Here is a 12,265-nt window from a genome sequence, read left to right as displayed (position 1 = left end):
CTGCTCAACTTTTCTAAATCCTGTTGCAGTAGCATACTGATATACCTTCATCAATATCATTAATAAATAAAGAAAACAACAATGGCCCCAACACAGACTGCTGGGGAACTCCACTAATAACATACTGCTCCAATTTGTACAATAATCTTCCATGTGCAACAGTATCAAAAGCTTTCCTAAAATCTAAGTATATGATATCAAAATTATTTTTTGAGTCCAGTTTCTTTGTGACCACACCATAGTATCCAATCAAATTGGTCAGACAAGACTTTCCCTTTACAAACCCGTGCTGTGTCTGAACTATTACTGCTGTCTTGTCTAGGTGATCCTGTATCACCTCCTTGACCTGTGATTCCATTATTTCCCCCTGAACAGAAGTTAAACTAACAGGTCTATAATTATTTGTCACCCTTTGAACTCCCTTTGTGAATTGGGGATACATTTGCATATCCCCAGTCCATGGGAACCTCCCCCTGACTCTAAGGATGCTCTCATAATGAGGGCTAAGGGTTTGCTTACTTCCTTTAATATAACTGGTTAGATCCATCCACCCCAGGTGCCTTCTGTTTAACTTCAACAATTTCTCCTCCACTTTGTTCTCAATTATTACAAAATCATTTAGCTCCCTGTTTGAGTTTGATAAGCTTCTGGCATCCACTTCCCTTCTGACTTCCTCATGTGTGAATGTAGATACAAAATACTCATTCAGTTTGTCAACTACCTGAGCAGAATCATCAACAAATGAACCATCAATATCAAGTGGGTCTATCTGATTCATGCCTTTCCTTCTAGAGTTTACATAAGTAAAGAAGTCTTTGCTGTTTTTCTTTGCATCTTTTGCCAAAGATTTCTCATAATCTGCCTTCACTTACCTACCCGCCTTTGTGACTTAATTACAGACTAACACAGTAAGAAATGCTGTAAGAAACTTGCAAAAGGTAAACCTAATGATAATGGCAAATCGCTACCAGAATTTTGTGCATGCTTGCACAAGGGTTTATATGAAAGGGTCATAGCAGGGAAAAAAAAAAGCAAAACTTATTACAACATTACAGAAAAGAATTTTAAATAAACAAATAATTGAATATGCTAAGATTTGCAGAGGATCTGAGATTGGAAGTGATCATTATATCTTGTATTGAGCAAATCAAAAATGGTAACTAGCACTAAAATAAGAGGTATAAAAAAAAAGTGTTAAAATGACAAAATTATAAAGCTCATTTGCCAAAAATCACTAAAACTTCTATAGAAACTTTTTATACAAACTTTCAGCCTCAAAAATTATGCATTTCTGATGGTAACATGATTTAAATGAATAGCAAAATCAAAGAGAAATTTAATGGTAGCTGCATTAATTTGATTTTAGTTTTTATGGTGCATGGGTGACTAAAGCCATTATGTGCCAATTGGAACTGCAAAAGTAGTATGCGGGCAGAGAAACTATACAGATAGGAAATTCAGAATGGAACACAAGTTAAAGGAAGCAGTTAAGAAAGGAAAAATAAGAAATTTTTAGTCAGTTAAAGTAATTAATCCTTATTAAAATACAAAAAAAGCACAAGACCAAGATGTGCAAAAAAGGCTAAATCTTGGGAAGATTTGGGAAAGATACCAAAAACAAATAACAGGAAGGTGGTAAAATGTTTTCACCTTTAGTTAACAATCTCAGAATAAGGGAAAACCCATAACCAAGGGTAACCAAAATGACAAGAGTGAAGTTAGAACAGAAGATATTTTGAGATACAAAGTAAATACTTTGATGAGTTGCTAAACAAAGGAGCTGAAAACATCACTTAAAAACAGTAGATTGAATGGGGTGGTATTTGGATACTGAGTATTGCTATTAAAAAAAATGGAAAAGTCATGATTTGATTTGGTTTTTAATGGCGCATTGGCAGCTAAGGCCATAAGAAAAGTCATGAAAGAAGCATGGAAGGCAGTAAGTGTTGATGAAATTAAACCTAAAGGGAAAATAGCAACATGATAGTTATAACATATTGTGCAGAGTTTTTTCCCAAATAACAAGTTCTAGATAGTATGGAGAGTATCTTGAGTTGCATTGGTAACCTCAGGTTCACTGCAGAAGTGACAGCCTCCTAATCAGTCTTTCATTTTCAAGAAAATGAGAAAATTGCATGGCAAGAGGTCAGGTGATTAGGAAGGATATGTATAGCAGTTGTGTATAGCCAGCCCCTTGTTACATGAGAAATGAGCAGTGCGCAGGTGCAACAACTTTCAATTTTTCATTGCCCATCATTCCAGATACTTTTGCTGGATTGCCTTTAATTCTACATCTACAGGGTGTCTCAAAAATATTGGTACAAAAGTTTAGGGGAGGTAGGTAACATCAAAAGGAATGTGAATCACATAGGAACCCATAACCGGAAATGTCACGGGAAAGTAGTAGCAGAGGCACAAGAAGCAGAGATGACACAAAACAGTAATTAGTGGCAAACATTTATTTGACATAATATTAACAATGGAGTATGAGATGGATGCATTTCATTATGTTACAACAGATGCTTGAAAGTTCCACCACGAGACGTGAATGCATGCGTGACACCGACACAGCATGGATTGGCGGACACGGTCGAACACACCTGGAGTTTCTTTGACAGTAGCAGCAGCGCAGACGAGTCTCACCATGAGATCCATTTCCGTCTCTACAGGCGATTCATACATGATAGATTTGGGGGCCCCCCCCCAGAGAAAGAAATCAAGGCTCGATAAATCAGGTGAGCGTGGGGGCCAGGCAATGGGTTCACCACAGCCAATCCATCGACGCCCAAAACACCTGTTCAAATGGTCATGAACACACCTTCCATAATGGACAGGTGCCCTGTCATGTTGAAACCAAATGTTGCATCTCACGTTTGCTGGAACATCGTCAAGTAACCCTGGTAGAACTTGTTCAAGAAAGATCCGATATTTAGCAGAGTTCATGCGGGATGGTAACAGGTATGGGCCGATTAAGCAGTCACCGTCCATACCTGCCCACACATTTATTGCGAAGCGATGTTGTGCCGCACGGAGGCACACACCGTGTGGGTTGTCGTGAGCCCACACATGAGCATTGTGATGATTGAATAAGCCTTCCTGAGTGAAATAAGCCTCATCCGTGAACAAAACATAGGCTGCAAAATTCAAGTCTTGAACATCTTGGGGGAGCAGTAACTGAACCCTTTGGAGATGAAAGGGGTGTAAGGAATCGTCGTGCCAGACACACTGTACACTGCAACGAGACACACCTAAGGCAGAGGCAACGGCACGTGTGCTGGTGGTAGGATTATTCTGGACGGCATTCAACACACTTTCTTCCATGGCAGGAGTTTGCATCGAACGTGGTCTGCCCGCAATTTTCCCTCTCGCAAATTGATCAACAGCGCGGTCTACCAACTTATGGTGACTTTTCTGGTTATGGGTTCCTATGCGATTCACATTCCTTTAGATGTTACCTACCTCTCCTAAACATTTGTACCAATACTTTTGAGACACCCTGTATATATATATATATATATCCTTTCTTATTAGCAGTGGCACCTTGAGGAATGAATTCATAGTGCACAATACCACAGTGGTCAAAAAAAAAAAAAAAAAATTTTCCCTAGCTGTTTTTTTTTTTTTTTTTTTTTTTTTGGTAGTTGTTGCCGCATAGGCTTCTGTGGCCATAATGCACCTCCCAAGGTTTTTCGCAGTACTTTGATCCAAGCCCGAGGCGGGAATCAAACCCGCGACCTTTGGATTGCCAGGCAGGCACTTTATCCACCCGGCTAGCCCGGTCAGCCCCTAGCTGTTGGCTTGGAAGCACTTGGCATGGTATATATTCATCACATAATGTACCCTCTTCATATTAAATTTCTATCTGATTCACATCGGTATTTAATAATGAAACTATTTCCTCATCTATCAAAAAATTACTAACTTGGATCATTAGAAAAATAACCTTTACCTTGTCTTTATAAAAATAATAATACTTTGTTGTTAGTTTTGTGCATTGCTGTTAAAATGTACAAAGTACTTATTGCAGAGTTCACTGAACCACACAAGGGTAAAAACCTTTATTTATGGAAAGTTAAATAAAGGATAACACAAATAAAAATTAAAAGAAAAAAGGCATAGAAAAAAAAAAAAAAAGAAGTTTGATGTATCTATGAAAAAAACCAAGCAGACTATAAGGCAAAACATAAAATTGTTGGTATAAAATAAAAATACCTTTTGAAAAAAAAAAAAAAAAAAAAAAAAGTCTACATATTGACTACCACATAAATTTTTATTTACAGTAATTTATGTAATGGTGAATTTGTAGCCTTTTTTTTCCTGTACAACAAGGTTAGGCATCATTCCGGTTTGCATTATACAGAAGTGACAGATAAAATATACTCTTCTTTGCTTAATTCATAATGCTTCATATAAGTGGAATCATAATTTTATTACCTCTATGTAAAAGGGTTTTTTTCTTAGTTAAATATTAAATGTCGGTTCCTTTAAGTAAAATTAGGGGAAAATATAAAAGCAAAAAAAATAAAAACTTTTATATTTGCACACTTCTGATAGAAATTTGGTGGGGAAAGTATCACTGTAAATTATACCGATGAGCCAAAACATTATGACCAGCAAGTCGTTATGCAAATCGAAGCAACTGCAGGTGAACTACGGTGTGTGCGTGGGTCGGGACACAGTATAAAAAACACCTGATACCGAGCTCCGTTAATCAGTGTTACTCTTATTCTTCAGATGGGAAAGGCAGTGGACTTAAGCTAGTTTCACAAAGGCCAAATTGTAATTGCCAGACAACTTGTTCAGAGCATATCTGAAACAGCACGGCTGGTGGGGTGCTCACAGTCAGCTATGGTTAGTACCTACCGAAAGTGGTCCTAGGAGGGAAATCCCAAGAACCGCCAGCGAGGTGTTGGATGACTACAGCTCAATGATGCTCGAGGTGAGTGAAGGCTCTCCCAGATGGTACATGGCAACAGAAGGGCGACTGTGGCACAACTCACCAGTAATTGGAATGCTGGTGATAGGAGTAATGTGTCATAACACACAGTACATCGAACCCTGCTGAAAACGGGACTGCGTAGCCACAGGCCGCTCCTAGTACCCATGCTAACCATGGTTCACCGGCGACAGTGCTTACAATGGGCACGCGAGCATCGAAACTGGACCTTGAGTGATTGGAAGAAGGTCATCTGGTCCAATGAACCACGTTTCCTGTTGCACCATGTGGACAGCCGGGTACATGTGCGTCATTTACCTGAGGAAATGATGGTGCCTGGATGCACTGTGGGACAAAAGCATGCCAGTGTCATGCTTTGGGCGACGTTCTGCTGGGATACCCTGGGTCCAGTCATCCATGTGCCAGGCAATCTGATGTCTACCACCTACCTAAACATCATTGCTGACCAGGTACACCCTTTCATGGCAATGGTCTTCCCCTCTGGTGGTGCCATCTTTCAGCAGGATAATGTAGTAGTAGTGGCATGTGATGCAAGAAAGCAAGTGTATGAGCTTATGCAGCATCAGCCAAAAAAAAAAAAAAACACACCATTCGCTCCAAATGCCTGTCCAGTTCCTCCTTAAATTTATTTAACCTATCAACTTCCACAACGACAGATGGAAGTTTGTTCCAGCAATTAACCACCCGCTGGCTAAAGGCAAATTTCCGCACATCTATTCTACATCTGTCTTTTCTTAATTTGAATTTATGCCTCCTTAGGTTCGTAACCTGAACAATTGGAAGGATCCCATCAGAATTCAGCATGCTCAACCCATGTGCCATGCCACACTACCCGGATTGTTCGAGACTGGTTTGCGGAACATGAGGAAGTATTTGTTATTTGGTTTTTAGGAGCATTAGCAACTAAGGCCATATTGCTCCAGGGATATGCGGTGGTCATTCCCTGACCTTTCTGCATCCTCCGTATTTGGTGGGCACGGGCTCGAACCCCGGTCTAATCAAGAAGCGTGTGCTATGCACTGCTGCTCCTGCCCACCGAGGTGCCACATGAGGAAGACTTCCAGGTATTGCCCTGGCCTCCAAATTCCCCAGACTTCAATCCCATCTAGCATCTGTGGTTTGTGTTGGAATAGCAACTCCGATCTGTGGCTAAAGGATCCTTTAGCTCCGATACAAGAGCTAAAGGATCTGCTGGTTATATGTTGGTAGCAGATACCACAAGACACATTTAGAAATCTTGTAGCGTCCATGCCTCGCCGGGTACGAGCTGTTTTGGCTGCCTGTAGAGGATCAACATCATATTAGTAGGTGGTCATAATGTTTTGGCTCATCGGTGTATATGCACTATTGTTTACCTCAAAGTATTTGGGGTAACAAAGAATACAAGAGATGGCCTTTTATTTACCTAGGCTAATGTTGAGGACACGTAGTGGCAAAAGCTGTTATGTCAGCAAAAAATGCTAACATAATATGAATATCAGAAACAAAAAAATTAACTATTTACTAAGACTGTAAGTGACAAGCTTGCTAAAACAGTAAGCAGTTAAAACTACTACCTGTAAAGAATATGGAGTATTTTTAGAAGGATGTCCAGCTTTTCCTGGACCTTGCCCACAAGCTGTAAGTAATCTGGTTGTCAAATTTATAGCTGCATGATAACATCCAGATGCCTGTAATAAAGAAAATAATATTAAACAAATTTCCATAATTATAATTTATTCACCAAAACTCCATTCTCTATCAGTGAAAAATCAATATCGTAAATTTATTTCATAAAAAGAGTAAAGCATGCAACTCCAAACTAAAACATTTCAATCCTTACATTCAAGAGAAAATTGCCCAAAACTGTAAAAGTGGATAAGCTAATTTTATTCTTTATACCAGGGGTAGCCAACTCAATTTGTGATGCGATCTACTTTTTTTCTTCAAAACGTGTCATGATCTACCATATCAAGAATTTCATTACACGTGGTTAAAAAAGTTAATCAACACATATTGAAAATTGTTTATAAATTTTAAAATTAGATACAATTCAGAATTCTTATTTTAAATTAACGTATATTTAATTTTTTAATTTATGTGAAATTTGTGTCTTCATGTCATCTGCCATGCTTTCAAAATCAGGGATATACTATGATAAGGCCAACCGTAAAGAGTCTTCTGCATGCAAGTCCATAAGAGTAGAGCAATTCATCGTCTTTGTTTGTTTCAAATACAAAAGGGCTGATTCACATAGATATGTGGACCAAAACAGAAATTTAAATATTCACTGCATTTTTTTACATTTGGGTACTTCTCTCTGCAAACATATTTCTAAGTCTTTTTCTGATGATCTGGCTTTTAGGAAGATATCGTTTCGCAATGTAATAATTTCATTTTCAAGTAATATTTTCTCCATGTGAAAAATCTCAGAAATTTTTTCTGCAATTTGTTTTGTTTCTATGTCGACATTAAATAGATAAGAAATATATTGAACAATGTTTTCAATTGTTTTAAAATCACCGAATCTGGTTTCAAAATCATCCACAACTTTCTCAATTTCAGAAACACATTTCTCACTATTAAATTCAAAAACAGGATTTCATATCTGATGAGTATGGGCTTGGCACACCCCTGAGCTGGATATCATCATTCTTCTCGGTGATCGATCTCTCTCTCTCTCTCTCTCTCTCTCTCTCTCTCTCTCTCTCTCTCTCTCTCAGGGTAACACAGAAATTTTTTTTGGCTGGTGCAACATAAGCCTCAGGCTTTCTTGCACCATACGGCTAATAATAATAATAAATAATATTTTTGCAAATGATCTTGCATATTTGAATGCGCTAAATATATCAAGACCTCTAGTTCTTTCTTTTAACGAAACCATAGTCGGCAGTTCTTCCCTAGTGACAGAATCATCAAAAAACATACAAACAAAAATGAGCAATTGAGCTGTACCACTGACCTGACATCTGTAGATTCATCCAGTTGTAAAGAAAAGGATACACCATTAGCAATATGAGCACGCAATTATTCGCTCACATTTCTACTCATTTTTTCAAAGCGTCGCATTGCAGTATTTCGAGATAATTGCAGATCTTGAAGAGCACTTTTAAGCCAAGGAAGCATTGCAAATCAAACAACAAAATTTTGATTTTATCATTACAAAAAAAGTATTTTAGTTTCCACTCTTGATAAAAATGATACGTTTTACTCTTTTTCATAGTATTCATTTAAAATCAAAGGGTATTAAATTAACATATAAGTACTGTCCAGTTATTAATATTATGTAAGCTAAATAAGAATTCGACACATACACTATGCTCTCCACAAATTAACTGTGTGAATTTTCACACTGCCAGCGACAAGGGTAGTCACGTGGTTCAACGGATTTGTAATAAGCGTATGCAGTGGACTGCATAATAGTAACATTTACATTTTGAATAATCTATTTTTTATATATATTTAAAATTCGTTGTGACGCAACCAACGAAAATTAAAGCTGCGATCGACTTGTTGGCCACCCCTGTTTTATACCATGTGCTTTGGAAAACTAATACAGTACAGCATTTTGAAGAAATGCTCTGCTATATTAATTTCTAATTAAAATTGACCAGAAAATAACAATAACAATTTTTTACTGCGAAATGACATTAACTGAACTTAATGAGTCAAAGAACACTATAATCCTTGAATTACTATATTATTGCTAATTTGTGTCCAACAGATACATAGTTAGCATTAGTTGAGGCACATGATGCAAGAAAGCAAGCTTATACAGCATCAGCCAGAAGAAAAAAAAAAAAAAAAACCTTCCCATTTCACACATCCAGTCACTCCAAATGTTTGTTTAGTTCAGCCTTAAATTTATTTAAGGTATTAACTTCCACAACAACAACAGATGGAAGTCTGTTCCAGCAATCAACTACCCACTGGCTAAAGGCAAACTTCTGCACATCTATTCTACACCTGTCTTTCCTCAATTTGAATCTATGCCCCTCAGGTTCATGATCTAAGGAAGCGGAAAAATCCCATCAGCATTGAACCTGCTCAAGCCATTCAAGGCCTTATACACCTCAATCAGATCACTTTGTAGGTGCTACAACTTGCAGAAATTAAGGCTTTCTTGGTAAGAGCAGCCCTTTGTTCCTCTCACCAATCTTGTTGCCCTTCTTTGTACTTGCTCTAGCAACTCTACGTCCTTCCTAAAATATATATATTTAAACCTATATGTATTATCGCTTACATAAGAGAATGCCAATTAAATGATCTATACTAAGTAGCAATAACCCTGGGCACATGTCCTAAGGTCAAACATGCAAAGTCAATTTCACTGGCATACATTCAGAAACACTTTCAGCACATCCACCTCCTAAGCTGTAGTTTATATGCGGATAATGCTACTTCACTATTATTCTATTGTCGTAATTAAAACATTATTATTTTTATAAACATCAACTATTAAAAATACAAAACTCAATTCAACTTAAAGAGAGCACAATACCTCTTCTTAGCCATAGCTAAGAAGAATATAGTATTGGTTACCTCAGTCCCACTTATCCTAATGATACCGTTCCCAGCCACGAGGAGACAGGTACTACTATCTAGCCATAATCTTGCTCTCCGTTTAAAAACCAAACTCACAAATTTATTAAAACTTCTATTTATTAAAATTTATTAAAACTCCATAGATTTCTTTGCTCAAGTCTGCCCAAGATCTCCAACTCATTCCTGAGATCAAGATAACAATTACAGTGCAACATGATATGTACACTGGTTTCTTGCTGTCCACAGAAACATAAATCACTTACTGCAAGCCCCAACTCGTGCAACCTTCTTGTTAATCCATGTCCTGTGATTAAAAATGTAGCACAGAGGCTGCCAAGGATTTTTTGTACATTCAGTATGTCTACTCGTGGCAAATACATATGGGGTAACTCGGCCTTTCTCACTCAAATCCCATCTTTGTTGCCATACAGCCATTAACTTGCCTTTAATCCTAATCTTTTCATCCTTCACATCAGACCTCACGTATATCCTTTCGGGGGTCTGGACAAGAAACTATGTCCAACACTGATTTTCTAATATTATTCTTGGTACAGTATAATAATGCTGACAAAACAGTCTGCAAATCAGCCGGTACTCGACCTGCCAGAACCTGTAAAGCATCTGTTGATACTGTTCTACAAGCATGAGTTGTGCACAGGAGAGTGAACCTCTGCATTTAGAGCAAGTATTTCTTTATTACAGAATTTGTCATTCGATGCAGCCAAGCTACTTAGGAATAAGTAATAATGGGAACAAATAAACATTCGTAGAGAAGGTTCAAAACCCTTCCCTTTATCCCCTAATCAGTTCTTATCATCCTTCTTAGCTTAGCATAAAGAACATGTATTTTGTTTTTCAAACACTTCATGCACTCAACAAGGATCATTCTCTCTCCCACACACACCCCAACGAACTTAACGACAGTAACTTACCATATAGACATACCAAACGACCTTACAACTGGATGTCTATTCATATTTAATCATTCCTTAAGCAGCAGTTGTACAGTATTTGTTCTTGAGATCAACTTATATAGATTGGACCATTCTATCAATCCTTCCATAACTTGGGATGCACACATCTCTAGTTGGGATCTTGCATTACCATACACCAGTATTAACAAATCATTGGCATATGCCACTATGTTCACACAAACGTGATTTCTATTCAAAAAATCATCCATCACAATCGCCCAGGCGTGGGGGGGGGGCCAATCACTGAGCCCCGAGGACAAGCTCGAGTTACATTTCGCCTTATTTCTGTAAATCCAGTTCTCACAATAATCTTTCGCTTAGAGAAATACTCTTTAAAAACTGAATACAAATTATCTGAACAGCCAGTAGTTCTTATCCTATGGAGGATTCCTCCCACCAAAGCATATCAAATGCGCTGTGAAAATCAACAATTATTCCAGGGATATAATGCACATAAGTTACCATCTAATAGATAGCATCCACTGTTGACTTTCCTTTTTTGTAACAAACTGGTTACAAGAGGACATATGATTCTCATCATATTTAATCATAAACTGAGTAATACATAGCCATTCATAAGTCTTAGCTATCACAGATAGTAAGGCTATGGAACGATATGAACCTGGTTCACTAGGAAGTCTATCAGGACTTTTCATTATTAATTTCAAAACGGCCGCTCTCCACGCTTTTGGAAAGGAACCAGACTCCAAACATTTGTTAAACATTTTCATTATCAAATCAGACCTTATCTGGAACACTCGCTTCATTATCTTCACCTCGATTAGATCAGGACCAGGCGACCGGCCATCCACAGCCTGTGCAACATCATCCTATATTTCTTCCATAGCAAAATTTTGCTCAAATATATCGGAACAATGTGCAGCATTGCCCTGCACCAATTTCATTGGCAGGTGGACCGTTGACACATGGGAATTTTAAAATAGTAATTCGCACAGTGAAATATCTGCCTTCTGTGTGTTTACATGTGTCTCCAAGCTCCTCTCTAATTGTACATTAATTCATTATAACTTTCATAATTTTCCATCCTTAAAAGCAGTAATTATGTGATTGCAATTTATTTTTGCATTGACTGTTTTAGCGTTTTATTTCCATAATTTCTTTCACTTGTAAGGGGGAAATTTCATTACTTTGTGTTGCTTTTCTGCTTTTTCTTCTACATTCTTGTCAATAACTTTTTTCTCTTCTCCAAGCTTTCCTTGTGTCAGTTATGCACCCCTTTAATGCACTGAATCATTTGTTACTTCAATGTTTAATATTTTTCCCTTTCCCACACACAACCAATTGTAACAGTATCATAAACCTAATGTAAAGTTATCAAGAGAAGATGGACAGATGTATGCATTACCATGGGGAAAAAACTTACTTAATGTGCATTCAGAAACTGTTTTAAATCAGTTTCTGAATGCACATTAAGTTCACAAAAATTAGTTTTCCTTTTAACTTGGACAAAGAAGAAATCCAGGCAACCATCTTTAATTGAGAAATTCTCAATTTTTCTCCCTATTTCTTGTCATTCCTTTATATTATTCAAGAGTTAGATAGTATGAACCAGAGCTATACTGCTCAATATGTTCTACGTTGATATCAATATTTGTAAAATAATAAGAGAAGTTTACCTCAATATAGTACGTAGAACACTTCCGTATGATACTCTCCAGAAATTAAAACAAAAAAAATCAAAAAACTTATATTAGAATAACAAATAATTTAAAAATTAATTAAAAATAAATTTAATACAATAAAACTCAATTTGAATGCAATTAAAAATAAGAAAATTAATTAAAAGAAT

General features: G+C 37.2%; 1 protein-coding gene across 1 annotated transcript in view; it reads right to left on the bottom strand.

The window, feature by feature from the left end:
• Positions 1-12,265, bottom strand: part of LOC150075413 (trafficking protein particle complex subunit 12) — a 114,935-nt gene that overhangs the window by 60,276 nt on the left and 42,394 nt on the right. The window contains exon 5 of the mRNA XM_090388358.1: positions 6,514-6,627. Coding sequence (XP_090244484.1) covers positions 6,514-6,627 — 114 coding nt within the window. The remainder of the gene's footprint in view (positions 1-6,513; positions 6,628-12,265) is intronic.

The sequence above is a fragment of the Mastigoproctus giganteus genome, chromosome 14 (genome assembly GCF_048544385.1).
Source record: "Mastigoproctus giganteus isolate SK-2022 chromosome 14, ASM4854438v1, whole genome shotgun sequence".
Classification (NCBI taxonomy): Eukaryota; Metazoa; Arthropoda; class Arachnida; order Uropygi; family Thelyphonidae; genus Mastigoproctus; species Mastigoproctus giganteus.
The sequence above is the reverse complement of the archived record's forward strand: the minus strand, read 5'-3'. Positions and strand labels throughout refer to the sequence as shown.